The following is a 26,693-nucleotide window of genomic DNA, read 5'->3' as shown; positions in this document are numbered from 1 at the left end:
AATGTAAGTATTTTTTTTTAAAGTGGGTGGATGTCTGACTCTATCTTGGTAGTAGACTAGAATGCTTTCTGTATAAAATCAGAGGCGTTACATGTTACCATTGTTTAGCATTACTGTTTGTTGTGTTCCATGTAGCCAGTTGCATTTTGGAAATGGGTGATATTTTCTACTTGTTACACTTATTTCATAAGATTATTTGAAATTTTGGTTGGTGGCTTCAGTGACTTAACAGGTGTGTAATTTTTACATGGGAGTAGTCCCATGGACCTCAATGGGACTACTGTGAATAAAGTTACAGTCATGTTTAAGCTTTTGCAGAAATGGGGCCTTAACTAGCCCCACTCACGCAACTGTATAATTTAAGAACATTGTCATTAGAGATGAAGACACCTGCTCGGCTCTTAGCCGCGCCCGCACCTGCTGCGTGGGGTGATGCCGGAGCTGCTTGGCTTTTCCCTGCACCCTCCGTCCATGCAGGGACAGCGCTTTGAGCGCCTCTGGCGGACGAGGCTAGAGACGAGCCAGAGCTCGCGGGGTGGGGGTAGGGAACAAAGCCACAATGAGCCCTACCCAGGAGGCCTGGACCCTGCAAACCCCTCCCCGCTGCATGGCCCGCCCCTCCCCGGGGGAGCCGAGCCCCGCGCGGGCTCAGGCAGAGGCGCTATGCCCCTTTCTCTCCCCACCCCGGAGGCAGCAGGGCGCGCAGTTGCCGTGAAACCGAAAGCAGCGAGTAGCAGCCAGCGCTTCCCTTCGCCGCGCCCCAGCGGCTGAGCCTTGCCGCGCCCTGCGCTGCCTGCGGACGGGGCCGGGCTGCGGAGCCACCGCGGCTGGCGGGAAAGTTTGCCGAGCCGGACCCGGCTGCTGCCGCCCGCAGCAAAGCGAGCCGCTGCCGGTGAGTAGCGCGCCAGCTGGCCGAGGCGTGCGGGGGTGGGAGGGGCATCGGCCCCGCAGCTCTGCCCCTGCGGCCCGGGGCGCGCAGAGAACAAAGCCCGGCTGCATTGACAGCTCCGCCCCACGTGCGAGGCGAGCTCTCTGCACCCGCGGGGCCGGGGCGCCAGCGACCCAGCTGCAGAGGGGCTGGGCTGGGCTGGCTGCCAGGGGCCGCCTCCGTGCTGCTCGCTCTCGTGCGGGGCTTGGGCCGAGGCGTTGTGGGTCTTTGTGTCTGGCTCCACTGCCAGCCGCAGCCCGGAGGGGAGGTGGCGAAGCCGGCAGCCAGAGCCTGCTCTTGGAGGCAGGCGCAGCGCGCCGGAGCCAGGGAATGCAAAAGTTCAGCTTCTCCTAGCAACGCGCCCGCGCCCGCCTGCTGCGGGGTGTGCGCCCTGGGGGAGGCCCGGGGCGAGCCTGGCTGGCCGCCTGGGAGCATCGAAACCCTTAGGGGCCACCGGCGCAGCCCTTCCACGCCTCGGAGTCCCGCTGCAAGTCACCGAGCGCGTTGGTTGCACCGTGTTTGCAGAACCGGCCTTTTGCGTGCTTGGAAGTACCCGTTATTTCTTCTTCCCTATAGTCATGGCTGTGTATTGTCTCGGTTAGAGCTCCCCTAATGCCCGGCAGCAGGTGCCCCGTCTGCCGGCCGGAAATGCAGCTGTTCCTGGAATATCTGAGCCATACAAAACTGGGAACCTTTTGAACTTATTGTAAAGTCAACTCTGGTACCATTCTGTTGTTTTAAAAAAATCATTCTAGTAATCATTCTAGGGGGGGAGGGATAGCTCAGTGGTTTGAGCATTGGCCTGTTAAACCCAGGGTTGTGAGTTCAATCCTTGAGGGGGCCACTTAGGGATCTGGGGCAAAATCAGTACTTGGTCCTGCTAGTGAAGGCAGGGGGCTGGACTTGATGACCTTTCAAGGTCCCTTCCAGTTCTAGGAGATAGGATATCTCCATTATCTTCTAATGTTTATGCCTAGTTACTTTCTGGTAGGGCTCGAGGCTCTCTGAAGGAGTGAATTAGGGTCAGGGTTGCTGGGTTGAGACAGCCCAAGGTGGATACAGGGCCCTTCAGTTTAGATTAAATTAACACACACATGTGCACCCTTTTTTAAGTAAGCAAAATTTACCTTGCAACAATATTCACTGTCTCCTGTTTTGTGGTGTGTGCACTCCCTGAGTCCTAACAGCTGCCAAAGCAGCAGCTTCCTATTGGATCGTCATTCTTTAATATAGCTAAATGCGTCTGACGAAGTGGGTATTTACCCACGAACGCTTATGCTCCAATACTTCTGTTAGTCTATAAGGTGCCACAGGATTCTTTGTCGCTAATATAGCTAAGACACTAAATGCTCTCTAAAACACCTTTCCAGGTGCTTTCGTCTTTTCTTATTAATTTAGATGTAGCCCTTATAACGCTTTATAATTTTCTTTTTAGTGTGACAAGGTCAACTTAAAAAAACCTGAACACAGATAATGCACTATACAGTTCTTTATCTTCTCTCTTTTTGTGTTTATAGGGCCCTCATCACCACAGTATAGGATTTCCTTTTTATTTATAAAAGCATAAATAAGCACCCATTTCCTGTGTTAATTTAGGTAAGGGCATCTAACATCATTAATTTCTCTTACCACCCTAATGAATACATACCAGCCAACAAAATAGAAGATCCCCAGAGCAGGTATAATACCTCCCCTTTAACACTTAGTGCACTTCCTTCCCCCCTAATGCTCAATGGAAAATGTGGGTGTTTTGTACCATGCCCTGAAGGTTAACAGATCTGGATTCTGGCAGATGAGGGGAGGAGAGCAAATTCAAAAGTGGAGGAACTCTCTTGACAAATGCCTTTTTAGCAGCTCTGACCTTTTTAAATTATAGAGAATCTGTATTGTATTATGCAATGGGGGATGTGGCTGTACTTGATTAAAGATATGCAAGGGGTGTGTTTACTTGTGAGGCACAAGGCTTTGATCAAGTAAAGTACAGTCAGCCATCTGAGAACTGGCAGAGAGGAGCGCTGATATTATTGCATTTATTGAAGCTGGTACTGCTTTAGTTTTTGTTCATTTGGCTGATGCTTCCTGGCATCAGCCAGTACAATTTTTCCTTTCGTAAGTTCCTCTTACACGTGGGGTGAATGAAAGGTTGCAGTGCTTTGTTTACTAAGAAATAATTCTGTCAAGGTATTCAGGTCAGTGGGGGGCTCTAGGCTGGGAACAATAATATACACTTATATTTTTAAACCATTCTGTTTGAAGGCCTAAGAGCAACAGCACTGTACAAAAATTAACAAATAAGCAGAAAACTTCAGCTGGTCCGTCACTTTATGGTATTGGAGGCATTGGCTTAGATAAATATCTTGTTTGCATTTGTATTTATTTTTTTCCTGTGGATTTCATTGAACAGTTCCTCTATGATTTGAGCTGATTAGCATCATAGTGGGGCACATGGTATGCTGGCTCTGAAATGATCCCTAGAGCAACTGACCTCTCTGTCCAAGGTGGACTTAAAAACAGAAGATGAAAAGAATTCTCCAGTGTTGAGAGTAGAGAAGTAGGCAGATCTGGGTCTGTTCTCAGTTTTACTACCTACTGACTGGATGGCAGTGGGAAATCGTTTAGGTACATTGACCCCAGTCCTGCAAAGACTTAAGCATATGCTGAATTCTGTGCAATGTGGGCCCAGTTAACTTCATGGAGACAGCTCATAGTGTGTTAAGTTAAATGTATGCTTAAGTTTTTTCCTTGTGTGTGTGTGTTCCTTACCTCACTCGGGTGCTGTAAGATTAAGTTCATTAATTGTAAATTGCATTGAGATCATTTAGTGGAAGGTAGTGTAGAAATGCAAAATAGAACTGTTATGTAAAAACCCCTAGTGACTACATAAACCACAAGGAGAAGAGCAACCTACAAACAAGTTTCATCCAACGCAATCATTATAAAATACAAACACCCAGTCATATTGCGTTTTTCAGTCTTTGCTATTTTGGGACATAGTCTGGCTTAAGATACAAAGTTACCCTTGTTAAGTCTGGGATAACTGGACTTGTGCCTACATAGCCAGGATATGACCCTTAATAATATATCAAAGAATAATAAATTATAAGCTATTGTTTACTATTCCCTTAAGTATAATAGGTATATCTCACATCTACTTAAATCAGAAATGTAATGGATGACCATACAAATGTGGGCTGCTTGCTATTGTCTGTGAAATCCACCTCTATTTATCTCATCGATGACCACCGTCCTCAGACTATGTAGTATGGCTTTTCTTCCTCCCTCAAGGACCAATGGTCAGAACTCCATGTGGACCATGTTGGTGCTGTGCCCAGGGCTGGCCAGCGGAGGTCACTCAAGAAAGAAGCCAGATGTAGGATCTTCCTTCCCAATGAGTAGAGCTCTGCACAGACACATTTGTATCCGCATCCCCGGATATACATGGATTTGCAGGGCTCTACCAATGAGAGAGGGGTTGGTAAGGCCACTGTATCTAAACCAGTGGTTCTCAACCTATTTATCATTGGGGGATGCATATGCGTTACGTGGGCCACAGGTTGAGAACCACAGCACCCCCCTCCAAAAAAAAATCCCCCATAGTCCTCTATGCCCAGCATCCCCTGCCCAGAGACCCCTCCACAGAGCTGGTGCAGGAGCGGAGTCCTGGTTGTGCGGCTGGGCAGCAGCTGGACCCGTCTCGTGACCTGCCAGGACCCGGACCCCTGGCACCCAGCCTGGAGCAGAGTACCCGGCGCAGGCCGACAGTCAGGACCCAAGGCGTGGGGCCAGGAGCAGAGCCCCACCTAAAATCTGGGGGTGCTGCAGTACCCCCACCCCCTCGCTGCTCAGAGCTTGCACCACAAATCTGCCCAGAGACCTACTCTCCTGCCCCCTGCCTCCCTGGGGCACTTACCAGCCCCCTGCTGGCAGGAGCGCTCATGCAGCCTGCCAGACGCTGTCTCCCCCTCAGCCAGCCCCCTTTCAGATCAGAGCTGCAAATTCTGAATTTTTTTTTAGCGTACAGCTGGGCCGCAGCTGTGTACTAATTGGACCGCATCGGGCCGTGGGTTTAGAACTGCTGATATAAATGTTAAGTCCCCTGCAGTACAAAACAGTAAAGCTGTCTCCACAGAGTGTGTCTGTTCCTGCTCCACCGTCTGCAGAAAGGATTCGTTCCCCTTCTCCCAGCAGAGATCCCTGGTGCCCAGTCAAATTGCTTGTGCTGGCTGCTAAGGAGAGGGCTTTGCTCAAAATAGCTGGCTTGCATTTGCTCTGTAAATGATTGATAGTAAAATTATAGCCCTCTAATCATACAGTATGTATGATGTTAAATATTCTTTCTTATTAAACATCCTTCTCTGTTTACCGTGCACAGTATTTTGAAGATGGTCTGATTTTCTTCAGATTTTTTTTTTTAAAGCTAATATTTCCCCTTTATTTTAAGAGCAGCCAATCTTCGGTGTCACCATTGCCGCCAATAGTGATTTCAGATGGTCACTGAAAATCACTTTTGCTTTCAGACATTTGATAGTCTATTGCTAAAATTCAATCTACATTTTCTTAATCATATCAGACATAGTGGTGTGACTGAATAAAGAAGAGGGCTCATGAAGGAGGAGAGTGATCTGAGAGCCATTAATAATGTAATTTAGCATGGGAGGGGGGCAACCTTTTGTGGGGGTGAATTAAGATAAGAGTGTAACTTTATTGTAGTAATTCAGATGAATGAGCTGAGTTGATTCTGGGGTTTCTATTCACATGCTGATTAAAATTTTTATTAAAGTTAATGTTTAAAGTCAAATTTACACAAGTTAAGAGGGAAGGTACTGTACCTCTGGGGTCAGGCTTGAGTTATGAGGGATTACAAGTGTCAGTTGCAAGGTTCACGAGATACATACATAGCACATAACCAGCATAGACCCAGAGTGGGGTGCGGGAGATTTTAAAACGTCAGTGGATAAGTGGGCTCAGGTACGCCACCCATAGAATGTATTTAGAGTCCAAGTCAGTATTGGTGTGGTGAATAAGTACACGGGTGGGATGCGTCCCTTGGTTCATCAGGGAAGGAAGTGGGTTGTTTCCCTGGCTGGCGGTCTCAATTACTTGACCTGGTACTGATGGTGTTGAGTACATTCAGAACAAATCAAATTGCCAAGAGTGGTGAAAATTTAAAAACAAAAATCTTTTAGGTCCTTGCACTGGATGGTGATGGGGAAATCAGTTGAAGCCCTGTATAGCAGCTGTCAGTGAGTTAATAGGCAGATTATTATAGCCCATCGCGAAGACCCCAGTCCTACAAAAAATGCAATGGTCGACTCATTTGTTTGCAAAAGTGAGACCTTATTTTGGCCCTAATGCACTTCCATTTAAGATTTTTTTTTAAAAAAACTAGTATTATGACCTTTCTTTATCTCTCATCATCCTTTTCTTCTTTCTCTCTTCCTGCCACTTCTCTATGTGTTGCCTCTGTCCCAATACACTCCCCCTTCTCTGTTTCCTACCACATTTTTCACTCTCTCTCATTATCCCTTTCCTGTCTGTTTTCTCACTTACCTTCATCCTCTCCCCACATACTTAAAATAAATAATCCTTTGCCATCCTTTACATCCTTCCTCCTTTCTCTTGGAGGGTCTGCAAAATACTTCTACCTGCAGAAGAAATTGGAAAGGGGTACCTGAACAATAGCGTGAGACTAGTGCTTTCTTTTCACTTGCAGAGTGAAATTGACTAAAACTGTGAGGCGTCCTTGTGGCACCTTAGAGATTAATAAATCAAATAAATTTGTTAGTTTCTAAGTCCTCCTTTTGTTTTGTTTTTGCTGATACAGACTAACATGGCTACCTACCCCTCTGAAACCTGACTAAAACTGGGATCCTAGTCCGTCTCAACTTCTCTTTTCAGGGCTTTCCCCAAAGCTTTCCTAGAAGCAGATGACATTTTCTGGTGCTGTGCTCACATAAAATTATGTTTTCCTCCAAGTGCTATCTCATGCAAATGAAATAAAGTAGGAGTAGCACTTCCTTCTACAGCTACCAGACTTTTGTGGAAAATCCATATAACAGCAGTTATTCTGACCTCCACAAGTGCAAAGGTTGCATATACTCAACCTCTCAGTCACGATAAGTCCTGAGGGCAGATGTCATTTGTAAAGATGGGGGGGGGGGGGAATCAAAGTCCCAAACCTAAAAACCCTTAATCATGCTAGTAGTCTTAGGCCTTGTCTGTACAGGAGTTGCAACAGTTTAATTGTCCAACTGAAGCAAGGCCCTACGCTAAAACTTGATGGCATTTCTATCTGTCTGTTTGCTTGTATGCAGCACGATAACTTTTGACCACTCAATCTGATCCATTCCAAATTTCAGGAAACGTTCTAGGAATCGGTGTGTAGAAACTTGTTGATTTGGGTGAAAATCAGAATACTGGAAAGAGATGGAGGACAAGAAAATGGAGTCCCTTGAATCTGGTTAGCAGATCCAACAGTTTCAACCATCTCTGTAACTGTAGATCAAAGAACTGGTTGATGGCAGCCATTAACAACTTCCAGCATAACAACAGGCTCAGCTCTGCCCATTGTCCCAGTGCAGTTTATAATGTTGACACCCTGACTTATCTCCCAGATAGAAAGAAATAATAAGAATGTTAGGGAGGAAGAAGGGCATGGGGGGAAAAGCGAGTACCCAGAGCCCTCCTCAATGGGAGGGGGAAAAATGGGAATAATGGAATGTGGCAGAGAGAAATGTTGGGGAGGGGGGTGGACACACAGAGACCCTGTGTGACCCAGCGGTCCCTATTCTTTGTAAACAGCTCTCATCTCAAACCTGACAAACTCACTACACCAAATGCATTGCTTACAGTGTATTTGTCCATAAAGGGTAACACGTAAGGTCTCTATTGAAAGATTGCAATTAATTTATGTTCATGATTGTAGAATGATCTGTGTGCCGGTCGTTTTGAAGGAATAATGAAACTTGAAGTTTATACTCTTATGGTCCTAAAGTTAAAAGGAGTCAGAAGGGAGTAATATGGGAGTGATGGTCTGTTCATTGCTACCCTGCCCTGGTTAGCCGGTGATATAATGCAAGGCTCTGTTGTTTACCATTGCCCCATCCCAGAACAGTCAATGGAAAACTATCAAAGACAACTGAAAACAATCAAAACCACTTGGAGGTAAAAAAGGAACATTATATCAGTTGGGGGAATTGTCCGGTCTGTGAATTAAGACAAAAGACCAGTACAGTATAACCGAGTGGGGAGAGGCGTGCTAGATCCAATCACTGAAGAGACATCTTGCTGAATGCGGGTTTTTGTCATGAAATAATTGGATTGTGGTTCCTGTGAAGCCACCCAGCTCTGCAACAGACTGCATGTTGGAGGGTGGGGGTGGGGAGGGAACTTACTTTTTGGCCTTGGCTACACTTGGGAATTCACAGCGCTGCCGTGGCAGCGCTGTGAAGCGCGAGTGTAGTCGCGCCGCCAGCACTGCAAGAGAGCTCTCGCAGCGCTGTATGTACTCCACCTCTCCGAGGGGAGTAGCTTGCAGCGCTGTAAGCGAGCGTGCAGCGCTGCAGGTGCTGATTACACTGGCGCTTTACAGTGCTGAACTCGCTGCGCTCGGGGGGGGGCGTTTTCACACCCCTGAGCGCAGCAAGTTGCAGCGCTGTACAGCGCCAGTGTAGCCAAGGCCTTAGTAGGAAAAATAACTGCACCTCTACCCCGATATAACGTGACCCGATATAACACGAATTCGGATATAACGCGGTAAAGCAGCGCTCCGGGGGGGTGGGGCTGCGTACTCCGGTGGATCAAAGCAAGTTCGATATAACGCAGTTTCACCTATAATGCAGTAAGATTTTTTGGCTCCCGAGGACAGCGTTATATCGAGGTAGAGGTGTATTAATAAGTGTAGGCCCAAGTTTGTGTTTTATGGTCTTATTTTGTATGGTAACCATTTGTTTCTATCACACACTCTTGTTTGTAGTGCAATTTCTCTGTTTGCTTAAATAAACCTTTTGTTTCATTACAAGTGTTGTGTGGTTTACAGGAGCAGCGGTTTAAGGTAAAACTGGTAAACTGGGGTACAATGCTCCTTTGGAGGCAGAGGATCTGGGATTTCTCGGAATAGCCAGTGTTGGGCTGGATATCGCAGGGGAATGCTTCAAGGGGACTTGGGGACTGGGGTGCACCTATTGTTAAGGCAAAAACAGGGCTGGCATAGCCCAGAGGAGAGCACTTGAGTGGCTGAAAGGTTGGTGGTAGCAGAGGGTATAAAGGTATCTCTCAGTCCTGGGTTCCCTGAGAACTGTCACACCTTGGCATGAGGGAAGAGTGGTAGGGTTTCAGGAAGTCACTGAAATAGAGGGGGTTGGGAGGGTAGCACAAAGGAAGCTGGGGGAGGGGGGGATGGAAGGATGAAAGTAGCCCTCAGTGTATCCATTTAGCTTGGCAGACAGAAGCAACAAAGTGGGTGATCAACTAGTTCAGTGGTTTTCAAACTTTTTTTTCTAGGGACCCAGTTGAATAAAATTGTTGATGCTGCTGGCTGCTTCCGGGGTACAGCGTGGTGTTGGAACAGACAGGCATTAGCCTGCCTTAGCTGGGCAGCACCGCCGACAGGACTTTTAACATCCCGATCGGCGGTGCTGACCAGAGCAACCCAGTGCCTTACATGCCGCGACCCAGTACTGGGTCGCAACCCAAACTTTGAAAAACGTTGATCTAATTTAAATCTGTTTCTAAACCAATTTAATTAAACTGGTTCAAACTCCAGTATAGTCGCTCTTCTTTTGGTGGTGTCGACTTAAGTTAAATTGAAAAGTTTGGTTTAAACCAAAATAAGACTATCCACACAGCCTTTTGCACAGATCTAACAAAATCCATTTAAAATAGCATCTTAAATTAAACTGGTGGCAATTTCTCGTGTTGACACGCCCTTATGCACCTGACATGAGTGGGTCTACCTGTGTGAGTGAGGACTGCTTGAAAATGCAAGAATGGGCCCTTCATTTTGTTTACATCTTTACAAATGCCATGTTTCCTTGTGACCAAAGAATTGTCAAATCAGTTACAGCTCCATTGAAACTGGCAACATTTTAATGAAAACTAAAAATGCTCAGCAAGGAAAACTGTGAAAAAGGGTATTTCTAAGCTTATGTTTCTCCAGAGACAATCATGCTGCAGTGGGTAGGGTTGTATTATTTCAGACACTGCAGCAGAAGTTTAAAGGAGGAATATTCTTAAATGGTTTGCCTTTTTGTCCCAACATTTTCTCTGTTTGTTGTTTTCTTTGTAGAGGTGATCTTTGCAAAGCTAGTCTTGGGGGATTTCCACTGCCTTGCTGTTTAAAACCTACCATAGTGTTGTTTTAACCACAGACCATCTCACTTTCTCTTCAGGAACAGCCACAGTTTTCAGGTACAGTTCTTTCAAAATAAATGTTGTAACTGTTGGCAATAGACTAAGAATGGCACTTATATTTACCATCTTCAAAGCACTCTTCAAACATTAGCTAATTTTAAACCTGATGTTTAAATAACATGTGGGTTTGTTAATGTAAAGCTTTAGGATTTGAAAGGCGTTGAGAATGATTTTGTAGTTTAACTTTAAGAATTCACATCAGATTATGTTGTTGCCAGAAGAGACAGTAAGACATCCAAGCGTGGGCACAGAAATTTCAAAGTGATTGTAGAAAAAGAAAGGCTTAATTATTAAATTTCACCATATTATAGTTTGAGCAAGAAAGGTGACTCTTACCATATCAGTGTTCTTTTTCATAAAGTTAATGTGGTACTCTACACACTTGAAATGCTGTTGTAGGAAAATTAAAGTGTTTTAATGAGTCACTGGATTACTGTGTACTAAGTGCAGTACCAATTTTACTTGGTTTATAGCTCTTGAGTGTTACCTTTTTATAGTTACAACTATTACTAGATGTTAAGGACAAAATTATTTTTTCATAGTTAAAAAACAGTATGTTTAAGACTAATGCTGTCCACGTTATTGCCAAATATAGCAATGCAGATATACTATAGAGAACTCCTTGTACAGTAGAAACTCGCTAATTAACATTAATGATTGGGAGATCCATAGTAAATCAGCCAACATTACAAATAAGCAGGTCAGCAGAAAAATACAAACTCAAAGCTACTGCAGCACAAAAATTCCTTTTGGTTTTTTTTTTACATTTATAGTTTTAATTATTAGATATATGTACACACCATAGTGTGCTTTGTAAAAAGTAAAGAAGTCTTAGTCTTATGGGATCTCACTACAATACTTGCCTGTTAAATCTTCACAAAGAAGTAGAGTGAGACTGCAGGGTGTTAATGAGAATTTGGGTTTGAGGATTAGCAAACTGATAACTAGCAAGGTTTTACTGTGAATTTATAATAAGGTGACAGGTTTCAAAGTGGTAGGTGTGTTAGTGTGTATCAGCAAAAACAATGAAGAGTCCTTGTGGCACCTTAGAGACTAACAAATGTATGCCCAAATAAATTTGTTAGTCTCTAAGGTGCCACAAGGACTCCTCATTTTTTTTTTTTTTTTTTTTATAACAAGGTGACATTTGAATTCAGGTTGGATTTGGTTTTGTGCTTTCTGCAGCAGCATCCCCCGTGGATCTTCAGGCTAGTATCCAATCAGGAATTATTGTTGTTAGAAGTATTAGCTCCTGCATACCAACCGTGGCTACTGTTGTGTGGCCACTAAGGGCTTAGGCCAGTAACAGAACAGCTCATGAGGACTGTGCAGGTAGGTGGAATGGGAGCCAGCCCTCCAATGCAACGAGGGGTCTTCTTCCTCGTGGAGCCTCAGGATTGAGAAGCTACCCAGCAAATATCCAGAATCCTTTCCTCCCCTATGGGAAGCACTCCACAGGGTTGTGGGGATCCATGGATGTGGATTGCATTGCCAGTGCTTAAAAAATATACTCCTAATATGTGGTAGGCCAGCTGTTATTTTCAGGTGATTCAGTATAATCTGCCATATCTTTAATCTGTATTTAATTATATGCAGTAGATCTTTAACCCATTTTACATTTCCACACACTGTGATATAATTCGAGCACTCTCTTGTCCTCCCATCCCCCCAGTACAATTACTGCATGTCAGGGCTCCATATTACCAGTAAATCACATTGCTGGATACTGTAACTGTATATCCCAATAATAGAGTCAGTTGGACCGCCTTGCCCATCAGGCAGTTTGAGTGGATAATTTAATGAATGGTATTCCCTTCTTTTCCTTCATGTTTCTCTCCCCACACCTCCACTGCAGTGAGTTGATCTTAGACCTCTAACCTATACCGGATTTTGCAGGACATTTTGGCTGGATCAGACTTCCTATCCTAGTGTACCACAAAGGAAGACAGTTTTCTGAGGGAGGGACAGAGAGATTCTGTTTGCTCTGCCACATACTTTGGAGCCAAGGGCATACTAAGTTGGGAGCCAGGAGACCATGAGTTTAAACTTTATACCTTATGACTGTTGTTTATACTTCCATGTACTTCATAGCCCTTACTGCTGAGCAATGTCTTGTACCCCAACCCTAAAAGGCAATCAGGATTTAGCCTCCAATTTTACAGATAAGGGAGTTGAGCATAGAACCCAGGTCTCTAGTATGGGAGGCTCAACTCTTATACACAGAGCCGCACCGCCTTTCAGAGGGAATGTACCAAATAATGTGCTTTGGTTATCTTATCTCTAATCATTACAACATTCTCCTATCTTGGAGCTAAGGCTTGAAACCAGGATTCCTGATCTCTGATATTCTGCTGCTGTCTAGTAAATAGTTGTGCAATACTGGCAAGGTGTGTTCCAAGTCCCGCTCTAGTGGCTGGTTCCCAGAGAGGTTAACGGTTACTTTTGTAGCTCGAGTGGTAGAGTCTGTGCTGGGAATCTGAAGATCTAGGATTCAGATCCAGCTGATGACCCATATAGGCGGACTTAATGGTTGCATGTGATTGAATTTGTGTTTTTTCCAGTTTTCTTTTTAAAATTTATTTAATTCACTTAGTGAGAGAACATATTGAAAACTGGTTTTATAGTTGAAAACATGTGTTATTGATAGTGCACACAATATAGGAATTCCACACTTTGGCCATTTGTCACATATTTTGGTTGCTGGCATAGGCGCCGACAAAAAAAAATTAGTGGGTGCTTAGCACCCACCATCAGCCAACCTCCCCCCCTCCCCTCCAGCACTTCCCACCCACAGCCCCGCTGATCAACTCCTCCTCTTCCCTCCCACTGCCTCCTGCACGCCATGGAACAGCTGTTCGGCAGCATGCAGGAGGTGCTAGGAGGGAGGAGGAGAAGCGGGGAGGGGTGGGAAGAGACGTGGTGGGGCCTTGGGAAAAGGGGCAGGACCGGGGGCGGAGCAGGACAGGAAGAGGCGGGGTGGGGGCTTGGAGGAAGGGGTGGAGTGGGGGCAGGCCTGGAGTGGAGGGGGGGGTGTCGAGCACCCCCCGGGTAGAGAGGAAGTCGACGCCTGTGGTTGTTGGTTCACACACTGGCAAGTTTGAAGATTGAGAGGAATGGTTGACCTGTTTCAATAATTTGTTGGCATGAGGGCAACATTCTAGGGAGTAGTATCATCCTGATTGACTCATACCATGTTCCACTCAGGTCCTACTGTGTGTTCTGCATATATGTATGAACAAATAATTTAGATTATACATGGCCTATATAAATAGAAGGTGCATAGCCTCATTTGGTCGGGTGCTAGTTAAGGGGGAATTGCCCTGATTTAGAACAATTTTTTTTTTTTGTACTGAAAACTTCCCATAGTAGATTTTTTTCAAAACATTGTGGCTTAAGGATTTATGAGAGTGAGAAACCTATTGTAAAATAGCATCTGCATACAGAAAGATATTTTGTATGCATTGTGTTTATCCTGCCTTTGATGAGGTTGGCCTTTATTATGGTGGCATGGGTGTGGGTTGCTAAAGTAAAAAGCAGGGGTGACAGTGAGCACCTCTTTATTGTGTTGCTACCAAGATCTAGTTCTTGTGAAGCTATGTGATTAGTTCTAATGTGGGACATGGGCTTTGTGACCACTATTTAAACCCATTTTTGTAATGTAGGGTTAAAATTAATTATGTAATACAGCCTATAGAAATTCCTCTAAATCAAATGCTTTTTTTTTTATTTAGGTTTCCCTTCTGACACAAGTGTGTCTCATATTATCCACCCCCATTTAATATTTTTAAAATAATATTTTGATGTGTGTGTGCGTGCTCACATTATAATAGTACAGTATGTTCACTTTGCATATTTAGCTGTTTGACATGCAAAAGTTAAAGCATACAGTACCTACTGTGTTGGTCAGACATCAGTTTAAGCAGGAAATTGATTCAGTTAACCCATAGAGCTCTTTATATTGCAAAAATTACTTTTTCCTGTGCCTGTTTTGCTTTGGTGTGACTTGAAAGAACACAGGCATCAAATACTTGAAGCCGGAAGTGGATTTACAGTGTCTGCACCCTAGTTTCCTGTGTCTAGCGTGAGTTACACAGGACATGCACATTCATATCCAGGCATCATGTTTATTTGTAATGGTTCAGATCATACCATCTTGGATGTTCTGTAGCAACAGGCTTGTTCTAATGTATAGCTACACTGCTGAACTAGTCACACTGGGCCAAATTCATCACTGATTTAAACAGGTGCAGCTCAGTGACTTATACCAGTAGTGAATTTGGCCTTAATAGCTCAATTCAGCAGTGTGAACCCATGATCTTTTTGAGCTGTGCAAGACCTGGAATGCTACAGGTGCTGACTCCATTGATGGTCTATTGACCATCTCTATTCTCTATTGAAAGATTAGTTTGTAATAGAAGCCTGGACCAGAAAATACAAATCTATTGGACAAGGAATTGCAGTCATGTGCTCCACAACTTAGTCCCCGTCATTACGTGCTGAACCTGTGAAGGCCACAGCTAGCTCCCCTTTCCATCCCCTAGAAGGGAGGCTGATAGGAAACTTGGCCTTTAAATGACCCTATATGTGCTTTGACTGCATTGGATGAAGAAGACTTCTTAGCTGAGATTTCTGATGGCAGACTTGCATGTAGAAAGTACTTCGTTGAAAGTACTCCTCCCTGCACATTTGGACTTTTTAAATTTTCTGTAAACATGTAAGCATTGCTGAAATGGAGGAGAAGCCTTCATGAAGAAAAGAGGTGTGTGAGGGGGGTGAATATAGTCTTAGTATTTTACCTTGCTAAAAGTAACGATCTTCAGATCTTATGTGTGCATCTTAAAAATGCCTGAGGAAGGGAATATGTTAATTCCAGCAAAGTAGTTGGAAGTTATTGGTGAAATAAAAGAATGCTTTTCAGAAGGAGATAGAGACTAGTGTTGTTGAATTAATTAGCAAAGAGATTTATGAACGAGGTTTTGGATTTGACTTTAGATCACAATTGCATTTCTAATTAAATGTATTCTTTCAGGTTTTTGTTGGTAAAATCAGGCTTGTGATATTTTTTTATCACTGATTTGTGTGTTTATGTATTGATGTTACTGGATACGACACAGCTATTGGTAGCCCATATGGGAAGAATTTATCTTGTTTGATATTGTCTCCATGTAAGTCTAGGTGAAGGAACTTTGTTTCAGGTGCATATGTGAGGGGTTGAAGATGGTGAAATTTGCGTTCTGGATGTGTTCAGAAAAGAGGTGTGGGCTCTGATCTGAATATGGGATTGGGTACTGGGAACTCCACAATCCTAATCTCAGTTCTGACATTGACTCCTGTGGCCATTAGGCAAATTGCTTAGGCCAAAATTTTCAAAAGTGTCCATTAATTTTCAGTGCTTTAAATGTTTTTAAAATATTCATTCTGAGACACCTAAGGCCTGGTTTTTGCCCCAAACGCCCACTGACTTCAGTCAAATTGTGAGTACGTGTCATTTCTAAAAATTGGATCCTAGGTGTCGCAACTGAGGTCCGACAAATTAGTGGACACACTTGATAATTTGGACCTTAATCTCTCTGCCTCGATTTCTCCACCTGTAAATTGAGGCTATTAACACCTCTGACTCATGGGTGTTATTAAAATGACTTCATTAGTGTTGGTAGAGCAGGTTGACTATGAAAAGCACTAAGTAGGTGCTAGGCATTGTAATAACCTTGTACTACAGAGTCATCCTCATCTCCACTGACAGCTTAACTTCAGTATCCAGAAAGATAATGAAGCAAATAATTAAGCAATCAATTTGCAAGCATCTGAAAGATAATAAGGTGATAAGTAACAGTCAGCATGGATTTGTCAAGAACAAATCATGTCAAACCAACCTAATAGCTTTCATTTACAGGGTAACAAGCCTTGTGGATAGGGAGGAAGCAGTAGATGTGGTATATCTTGACTTCAGTAAAGCTTTTGATACTGTCTCGCATGACCTCATAAACAAACTAGGGAAATACAACCTCGATGGAGCTACTATAAGGTGGGTGCATAACTGGTTGGAAAACCGTTCCCAAAGAGTAGTTATCAGTGGTTCATAGTCAAGCTGGAAGGGCATATAGAGTGGGGTCCCGCAGGGATCAGTTCTGGGTCCGGTTCTATTCAATATCTTCATCAATGATTTAGATAATGGCATAGAGAGTACACTTATAAAGTTTGTGGACGATACCAAGATGGGAGGGGTTTCAAGTACTTTGGAGAATAGGATTAAATTCAAAATGATCTGGACAAACTGGAGAAATGGTGTGAAAAAAAATAGGCTGAAATTCAATAAGGACAAATGCAAAGTACTCCATTTAGGAAGGAACAATAAGTTTCACACATACGAAATGGGAAATTACTGCCCAGAAAGGAGTACTGCAGAAAGGGATCTGGGGGTCATAGTACATCACAAGCTAAATATGACCGAACAGTATAACACTGTTGCAAAAAAAAGCGAACGTCATTCTGTGATGTATTAGCAGGAGTGTTGTCAGCAAGACATGAGAACTAATTCTTCTGCTGTACTCCACGCTGATTAGGCCTCAACTGGAGTATTGTGTCCAGTTTTGAGAACCACATTTCAGGAAAGATGTGGACAAATCAGAGAAAGTCCAGAGAGAAGCAACAAAAATGATTAAAGGTCTAGAAAATATGGCCTATGAGGGAAGATTGGGGGGAAAAAATTGGGTTTGTTTAGTCTGGTGAAGAGACAACTGAGAGGGGACTTGATAACAGTTTTCAAGTACATAAAAGGTTGTTACGAGAAGAAGGGGGAGAAATTATTCTTCTTAACCTCTGAGGATAAGACAAGAAGGAAGCAATGGGCTTAAATTGCAGCAAATTCAGTTTAGGGTGGACATTAGGAAAAACTTCCCAAGTATTAGGGTGGCTAAGCACTGGAGTAAATTGCCTAGGGAGGTTGTGGAATCTCCATGATTGGAGATTTTTAAGAGCAGGTTAGACAAACACCTGTCAGGGATGGTCTAGATAATACTTAGTCCTGCCATGAGTATAGGGGACTGGACTAGATGACCTCTCGAGGTCCCTTCCATTCCTACGATTCAATGTTACATAGAGAGGTTTAGGAATAGCTGTGGCTGTAACTCCAGTGTGTTTTCATAATACTGATTATATTCATTCTTAGGCTTTCTGTTTCAAGCCTTGACCTTTCTCTCTTGAGTGTATTTACCAGTAACTTTATTGGCTGGAAGCTATTCTTCTATTTACTTTTCTGTGCTAAGGTTTATTTGATATTAAACTGTACCATGCTGGAGACCTCTGGCTATTTTTGCTTAGAGACTTCTTGTTGTGTTTTTTGTTGATTATTTTTAGTTTGGTTAACATTTTTCTTATTTAATTTGATGAGATGAGTGGACTGTAATGCCTGCATGTTGGATAATTTCCTGTGTTGGCTGTAAATATCTCTTACTTCAGGGGGTTTCAAATGTTTAGAGACTTCCATATGAGGAAAAATTGAAAAGATTAGTTTAGAGCAGTGTTTCTCAACTTTTCCAGGTTGGCCACCGCTTATTTTAAGTAAGTAAGTAAGTAAATAAATAAATAAAAAATCACATTTGCTATAAAAGTAAGAAAAAATGTTTCTGTTACTATATTTGACCCCACAAACTTAGAAGGTTGTGGCCACCCCAAATTTATTTTTGAAATGTTATTTTCCTGGCGTATAGGAAATGTGATAAAATTTTCAGCCCTTTGCTTTCCTTTCATTGCCCACTGGTTGAGAAACACTGGTTCAAAGGAGACCTTAAAGAGGTATATAAAATACTAAACGGCATAGATAAGCTGGGCAAAAATATTACAAGAGAAGATAAATACAACGGTACAGTTAATGTAAAGGCCACAAATTTTTTTAAAACTCATACAAAGAGGTGGTGGTGCTTTTTTAACACAACATACAATTAATCTGTGGAATTCATCACCATTAAAGGTTGCTCAGTCCAGGAGCATAGTAGGATTCAAAAAAGCATTGTGGAAGTACATAGACAAGAGGGGTTAAAAAAATCATAAGAGAAAAGTTTCAAGGCACTCTAGCCACTAACTGAAGGGGGTAGTAATTAGTGGCAGAAAAGCAAAATTGTCCCTGATCAAGGTTTCAGTGCCAGAGAAGTAGGAAGTCCATTTTCAGAGGGGAAAGGATCAGCAATTGTAAAATAAATGGAGAGAAATGGAAAATTGCCCCTGGGTTGAAACAGAAGACTGTTCACTGGGGGTGACTAAACAGAGCAGTCTGCAAGGGTGGTTTTGTAAACAAGCAGTTCCATATGTACAATATATATATTCTGTCTGGATTTACTGTATACCAGTGGTTCTCAAACTGTGGATTGGGACCCCAAAATGGGTCAGGACCCCATTTTAATGGGGTCACCAGGGCTGGCTTAGATTTGCTGGGGCCAAAGCTGAAGCCCGAGCCCCACCGCTGAGGGCCAAAGCCGAAGCCCAAGGGCTTCAGCCCTGGACAGCAGGGCTCAGGTTACAGGCCCCATGCCTGGGGCTGAAGCCCTTTGGTCCCCTGCCCGGGGCAGCAGGGCTTTGGCCCCCTGCCCGGGGCAGCAGGGCTCAGGTGGGCTCAGACTTCAGTCCCCAATCCTGGGATCATGTAGTAATTTTTGTTGTCAGATGGGGGTCACGGTGCAGTGAAGTTTGAGAACCCCTGCTGTATACTAAAGCTTTTTGCTTGTGTAGTGTTATTAGGGCTTATATCCCCTATGGGTTGCAGCCATTATATGATGCCTGATTGGAGACACTTGTGTAAGTCTGACATTCTATCTAAATGAAGGCAAAGGGGGTGAGACCACATCTGGAGTATTGCGTCCAGTTTGGGGGCCCCCCAGTACAGAAATTGGAGAGAGTCCAGCGAAGGGCAACAAAAATGATCAGGGGACTGGAGCACATGACTTACGAGGAGAGGCTGAGGTAACTGGGCTTGTTTAGTCTGCAGAAGAGAAGAGTGAGGGGGGATTTGATAGCAGCCTTCAACTACCTGAAAGGGGGTTCCATAGAAGATGGAGCTCGGCTGTTCTCAGTGGTGGCAGATGACAGAACAAGGAGCAATGGTCTCAAGTTGCAGTGGGGGAGGTCTAGGTTGGATATTAGGAAACATTATTTCACTAGGAGGGTGGAATGGGTTACCCAGGGAGGTGGTGGAATCTCCTTCCTTAGAGGTTTTTAAGGGCAGGATTGACAAAACCCTGGCTGGGATGATTTAGTTGGGAATTGGTCCTGCTTTCAGCAGGGGGTTGGACTAGATGACCTCCTGAGGTCCCTTCCAACTCTAATCTTCTATGATTCTATGAGATGAATTTGGCACTTTAAATGTAATGTAAAAATCAGAAGTAGGACACTGACCTGGGACGAGAATGAAAATGTTTATCGTGAAATTCATTGTTTTTTTAATCTCACACTTTTATTTGCCTTTAACATTAAATTTTAAACTTTTGGTAAATTGTATCTACTGAACCCGAGCTGGAAAGTGGTATGGTAGTGTCTCCGTTTTTTATAATAGTATAGCCCCACTAGAGGGGCTTCTCGGGTCAGAATTATGTTGCAGAATTGAACACATCAGTAGTGGTATCATTTATTGCAGTAGTCAAATTATTAGAGATTATGTTTTGGGCCCAGTCCTACTCCCACTGAAGTGAATGAAAAGACTCCCAATGGCTTCATAGGATCTGGATTCAGCCCTTTAAGAGCTGCTTGTGCCGGTAAGAATTTCATGAAAACTCAAAGAACAGTGAAAATACACAAAATATATCTGAACAGAAAGTGGTTAAGGGGTAGGGGATAACTGTGGAAGAGAAATAATGTGCCACAAAACAGCCATAAAAAGGAATCCTGCCAACAAGATATGATAGAAGTAGGGCTGTTGATTAATCACAGTTAACTCACGTGGTTAACTTACGTGATTAACTCAAAAAAATTAATCATGATTAGAAAAATCAATCGCAATTTAAAAAATTAATTGCTGTTTTAATCGCTCTGTTAAACAATAGAATATCAATTGAAATTTATTACATATTTCTGGATTTTTTTCTACATTTTCAAATATATTGATTTCAATTACAACACAGAATACAAGTGTACAGTGCTCACTTTATATTATTTTTTATTCCAAATATTTAAAACAATGTAAAACTTTAGAGCCTACAAGTTCATTCAGTCCTATTTCTTGTTCAGCCATTCGCTAGCACAAACAAATTTGTTTACATTTATGGGAGATAATGCTGCCCGCTTCTTATTTACAATATCACCTGAAAGTGAGAACAGGCATTTGCATGGCACTTTTGTAGTAGGCATTGCAAGGTATTTACGTGGCAGACATGCTAACCATTCATATGCCCCTTCATCCTTCAACCACCATTCCAGAGGACATGCTTCCATGCTGATAATGCTCATTACAAAAAATCACGTATTAATGAAATTTGTGAATTAACTCCTTGGTGGAGAATTGTATGTCTCCTGCTTTGTGTTACCTGCATTCTGCCATATATTTCATGTTATAGCAATCTCAGATGATGACCCAGCACAAGTTGTTTGTTTCAAGAACACTTTTACTGCAGATTTGACAAAATACAAAGAAGGTACCAATGTGAGACTTCTAAGAATAGATACAGCACTCGATCCAAGGTTTAAGAATCTGAAGTGCCATCCAAAATCTGACAGGGATGAGGTGTGGAGCATGCTTTCAAAAGCCTTAAAAGAGCAACACTCTGAGGTGGAAACTACAGAATCCGAACCATAAAAATGAGAAAATCAACCTTCTGTTGGTGGCATCTGACTCAGATGATGAAAATGAACATGCATCGGTCTGGCTCTGCTTTGGATCGTTGTCGAGCAGAACTTGTCATCGGCCTGGACGCATGTCCTCTGGAATGGTGGTTGAAGTATGAAGGGACATAGGAATCTGGCACGTAAATATCTTGCGACACCAGCTACAACAATGCCATGTGAACGTCTGTTCTCACTTTCAGGTGACATTGTAAACAAGAAGTGGGCAGCATTATCTCCCGTAAATGTAAACAAATTTGTTTGTCTGAGCGATTGGCTGAACAAGAAGTAGGACTGAATGAACTTGTAGGCTCTAAACTTTTACATTGTTTTATTTTTGAGTGGAGTTATTTTTTGTACATAATTCTACATTTTTAAGTTCAACTTTCATGACAGAGATTGCACTACAGTAAATTGAAAAATACTATTTCTTTTGTTTTTTACAGTGCAAATATTTGTAATGAAAAATAAATATAAAGTGAGCACTGTACACTTTGTATTTTGTGTTGTAATTGAAATCAATATATTTGAAAATCTAGAAAATGTCCAAAAATATTTAAATAAATGGTATTCTATTATTGTTTAACAGCATGATTAATCATGATTAATTTTTGTAATTGCTTGACAGCCCTGGACAGCACCTAAGATCTTGGCTGAGTTTCTTACACACTGATATACAGTAAGATAACTTGTATATCGGTGTTGCCCTAAAGACAGTGCTGTAAAAGAAAAGTAAACACTTTAATTATCTTACCATAAACCATGTTTGCATGAGTTAATTGTGCTCTACGCTAGGAGTAAGGAAGAAGATGAAAAATGACCAACAGTGTGTGTTGTGAGTGAACTTGTAACTTAAATGTAGGTTAATATGACAGGTGTTCTACGGCTACACACATCCCATAACTAAATGTATTTAATTAGGTTAACATCACTAAGTAAACGTCTCTGTTGGTCACTAAACAGCAACGTGAGCAGAAAAAAAATAAATTCGTATGTATTTTGAGTCTTAAGGAATGGAAATTACACTGGTTCAAGGTAAGGATTTGCTATTATCAGTCCTAGACCCGTTGGAAAAATGTATTGCTAGACTGAGGGACCTGTGACAGATTTAAGGTCTGATTTTTTTTCTTTGTGAACCATTTAGGCTGGAAATTAATGGTGTATCTATTTCAAACTCTGGCAAAACTGAGAGAGAAAAATATGAAGTTACTGTTCTGATTTGCAATCTTGCTTTTCTCCCTACTTCTTTTCAGACATGACTAATGCAGTTAATAACATACAAATAACTAAAGTCAGATTTTGAAAAATAGAATTCTAGCTTTCTGGTGTAAATCGGTGATCAATCAGAAGGAGAAGTATCGGGCCCCCAGTCTTTGACCTCTGTCAAATCTGTACTTATGGTTAAGTCATCATTCTTTCTTCCAGTTGCTGTGAACCATGGTGAGACATTACTCTTTTTGAACTAGTTTAAATGAATTAGTAAAGCTGTGTGGGCTCAAATCCAAGGCATGTTTATTACTGTATGTAGAGTTTTGATGCCTGGGACTTGTAGGACCAAGTTGCACCTAATTGAAGTCTGTGGCAGTTTTGCTTGAGTAAGGATTGCAGGATCTAGCATGAGAACTAGGGAAAAGTAACCTCCTTTCTGTTGGGGAGAAATTTTCAGACCGTGAACCTCTTCACAATCATAAACATTGGTGCTAGCTCTGAAATAAATTATTCATCATTCTGGAGTGCCTTGATATTTTTTGTACTGCTGTCTAGTAACTGATCCTGCATTCTCATCTGAAATCTGTATTGAAGTCTACGGCAAGAGAATGAGTCCAAAAACACGCTAATGTTCATCTTGCAAACTGTAGTAGAGGTGATTTTATGATCATAAAAGTACTTAAATTGAAACTCTTTGTCCTTGGCTTTCCAGTACAGCTTCCATGGCCTCTGAAGAACTTACTGGTCTCTCAAACAGCTTCACACGCCAGAATTCCACCAGCGGCATTTCTCTAGACTTTGAACCTGACACTGACTACCACTTCATTGAAACCTTAGAAGAACGGTACAAATGTGCCTATTGCCACTTAGTCCTTCACAATCCTCACCAGACAGGATGTGGTCACAGATTTTGCCAGCATTGTATTATTTCTCTGAGGTAAGAACAATACAGTTCTCTCTCTTCCCTCTAAAAATAATTTCCTCCCAACAATTAACAATAGTCAACATCTTTCGAAAGTCAATAGCAAATGCCATAACAATATTAAAGGACTTAATCCAAAGCCCGTGGAAGTCAGCAGAAAAATTCATTGACTTCAGTGGGCTTGGGCTCAGTAACAAACCTCATAACAAATCATGAGAGATGATGCTATGCGTGTGTAAAAGTATGTAGTCTCTGTTGGTGTAGCACAGAGGTGGGCAAACTACGGCTTGCGGGACTGTCCTGCCTGGCCCCTGAGCTCCGGCCGGGGAGGCTAGCCCCCGGCCTCTCCCCAGCTGTCCCCCCTCCCCCGCAGTCTCAGTGCACCGCACGCCAGTGCTCTGCCCACTGCTCCTGCCGGACAGTGCAGCGGCATGGCTGGCTCCAGCCGGGCAGTGGGGCTGTGAGCTCCTGCTGCTCTGAGAAGCATGGTAAGTGGGGGTGGGGGTTGGATAAGGGGCAGGGAGTCCTGGGGGGCAGTCAGAGGACAGGGAGCAGGGGGCGGTTGGATGGGGCAGAGGTTCTGGGGGGGGGGTAGTCAGGGAGCAGGGGGCGTTGGATAGGCGTGGGAGACCCGGCGGGGCTGTCAGGGGGTGGGGGTGTGGATAGTGGTCGGGGCAGTCAGGGGACAGGGAGCGGGGGTGTTGGATGGGGGTGGGGTCCCGGGTGGCGGTTAGGGGCGGGGGTCCCGGGAGGGGGTGGTCAGGGGACAAGGAGCAGGGGGGGTTGGATGGGGCGGGGGTTCTCAGGGGGTGAGAAGTGGGAGGGGGCGGATATGGGGAGGGGGCCAGGCTGTTTGGGGAGGCACAGCCTTCCCTACCTGGCCCTCCATACAGTTTTGCAACGCTGATGTGGCCCTCGGGCCAAAAAGTTTGCCCTCCCCTGGTGTAGCAGGTTGGCAATGTTAGCCGGAAACACTCCAGTCTGGTAGCAGGTGTTGATCAGGCTGTAGGAAGGCTTAAGTTAGTTCTGCTGGCTCACGGAGACTGTCAGCTTGCTACCCCTCTGAGGCGTTCTCTAAACATAAATGTTATATTGATCTAATTAAATCGGTTTAGAAACTGGTGTGTGTATGCAGAAAGGGGAGGTGGATCAGTTTACCTCAGATTCTGTATCGATTTAACAAATCTATTTAACTCTTGTGTGTAGACAAGACCTCAGCTATATGGGAGACTGGAAAGAATCTAGGGGGTGAGTGAGTCTTGAGGTAGGCAACCCTAGGAGTGGTCAAACCCACACAGTAGGATTGAGCTGAACTTTATACTTTATTCTGGTTAATTTCTCTGTTATAATAAAACCAAACCCCAGGAAGGGGAGAAGTATGGACTCTACTCAGTGTGTGGACAGTGTTTGAAAGCAGACTGGGAATGGCACCTATTCCCATTGGGCTAAAGGTACATATGTCTCAAGATACAATCTGCCATTTGGGGATCAAGGAGTGTGTACATACGTGTGTGTTTGTGTCTGGGTTTTCTTTTTGTTGTTGTTTTTTTAAAAGGTCCCTAGTACATTTTGTATTGGTGGTGGTGAGGAACATAAGGTCTTTCTGGCAATTGCAAACAAAGTAAATCATGTTGTGGGTCTGATGCAGTTGTTTTCAGATAAAATGTTTGAGCTTTTATACTATAGAATATGACAGGTGAGAGACCATCCAGCAGGGTGATTGAATGGGCTTAAAACTCCTGTCTGTCACCATAATATCTAGGTGCCTGTTATTTGCATTAAACAAACAATCGTTTATATTAATCATAGAATCATAGGGTTGGAAGGGACCTCAGGAGATCATCTAGTCCAACCCCCCATATTGGTGGTTAGACTGATCCTGCCCTCACTTGCACTGGTGTGACTCCATTGACTTTAATGGAGTTATAGCATTATAAATCTAATATGAGATCAGAATCAGTCCGATCCTGCAGTCAGCTCACAGAGGTGAAAGGGTCTATTGACTTCATGGGGGGCTCATCACAGGTAAAAGGGGTTCGTTCACCCACACAGATCTAATTGCACAGTGGGGATACATTGATATATGGCCCTTATATAACTGAAGGTTGGAGTTGGCCATGTGGGCTTCACTGAAACTTTGTTGCACAGATAGATGTCAGTATCATTAAATATACTTTGTAATGTTTCATATTTGGTTCTTTCTCTTTTGGATTGTCACTCCTTGGATAATATGTCATTAGGTATTTTCTTTCTTGCCCTTTCTTTTTAATATTTCTGATACTTGTTGAGATAGTTCAGGACATTTAAAAGGTCTCAAGCATGAAAGGGAAGGCATTGCTTGAGTTACGCAAAGGATAATAATCCTTTCACCTACACTGTGAGGTTTTTCCCAAATACAACATCATTTGCCAGCAATATATAGTCATGGGGTAATAAAATTATGTTAATTAAAAACAGATTTATTAATAATGGAGTATTTTTTCTCATACTAAATGCAATTCCTACTTAATCTGAGGGTAGAACTTGGCTTTATAATTCTTAGCATGATCCATTTTCAAAGTGTTATTCAAACATTTAATCCCCATATGCAGTATTGAAAATTAGCAAGGTGCATTATGGGGCTTTTCCCACTTGTCACTGAAGCATCTGATATTGGCCACTAGGATAATGAAGTTGATGAACCAATGGTTTGAATCAGTGTGGCCAAGCCTATGTAGAAGGAATTAAGCATTCTGTGAATTAACATTTTTCTGCCTTTTTTTTTATTTATTTAGAGAATTGAATGCAGTACCCACCTGTCCTGTAGACAAAGAAACAATAAAAGTGCAGGAGGTAAGAAAAGGAATAATTCTGGTAGTTATGGTTGCTCGGACATCCAGCCTGTAGGGGGAAGGGCCTCCAACAGAAGAGTAAGATAAAGTAGGGACGAAGGCAGCTCTCAGCCTTTAAATGAGCAAGGGCACTGTCACCTTCATCTCTGGAAACAATGTGCAAAGAAGCTCTGTATTTGGTGATGTTTTGTTGGTGAAGTAAGACACTAATGCCTTATAGCTGGAGCTTTTACCTTACACTCCACTGAATTGTTTCAAGATAAAGTCATCTTAGTACTTTGTATTGGGAGTCCTGCCTGAAACCCAGTGGTATGTGGCCTATACCCACAGATTTGGTGGACTGGACTCATGTCTCTGGTCTTGAAATGTATGTACAGCAGAGAATAGGTTTCTTATTCTTTTTAATCCCTCCTATTCTGGTTATTTAACAGTACTTCGTTTTAACATAATCTGCCACTTTGCCTATTTTCAACGTAACTCATTAATCCTGCACACTTGGTTTTTGTTGGTATTCTTTTTTTGGGGGAAAGGTCACACAGTGGCTATTTTTTAAGCCACGTTCTCTTTGGAATATATTTATTTGGCC

At 43.0% G+C, this 26,693-nt stretch overlaps 1 protein-coding gene across 3 annotated transcripts in view; it reads left to right on the top strand.

The window, feature by feature from the left end:
- The first annotated feature begins 666 nt into the window (after window positions 1-666).
- The window catches only part of TRAF5 (TNF receptor associated factor 5), a 34,435-nt gene continuing 8,408 nt past the window's right edge, over window positions 667-26,693 (top strand). Inside the window, exons 1-4 of one of the 3 annotated variants that reach the window (XM_024194835.3) lie at window positions 667-892; window positions 10,215-10,336; window positions 23,067-23,291; window positions 26,051-26,108. In XM_024194835.3, coding sequence (XP_024050603.2) covers window positions 23,077-23,291; window positions 26,051-26,108 — 273 coding nt within the window. In that variant the 5' untranslated portion in view covers window positions 667-892; window positions 10,215-10,336; window positions 23,067-23,076. Of the gene's footprint in view, window positions 893-10,149; window positions 10,337-23,066; window positions 23,292-26,050; window positions 26,109-26,693 lie in introns of those variants that run through there. The other 2 variants (XM_024194833.3, XM_024194834.3) reach the window with 2 other exon arrangements.

The sequence above is a fragment of the Terrapene carolina genome, unplaced genomic scaffold, assembly GCF_002925995.2.
Source record: "Terrapene carolina triunguis isolate 2854851 unplaced genomic scaffold, T_m_triunguis-2.0 Scaffold120, whole genome shotgun sequence".
In the NCBI taxonomy this organism is placed as follows: domain Eukaryota; kingdom Metazoa; phylum Chordata; order Testudines; family Emydidae; genus Terrapene; species Terrapene triunguis.
The sequence above is the reverse complement of the archived record's forward strand: the minus strand, read 5'-3'. Positions and strand labels throughout refer to the sequence as shown.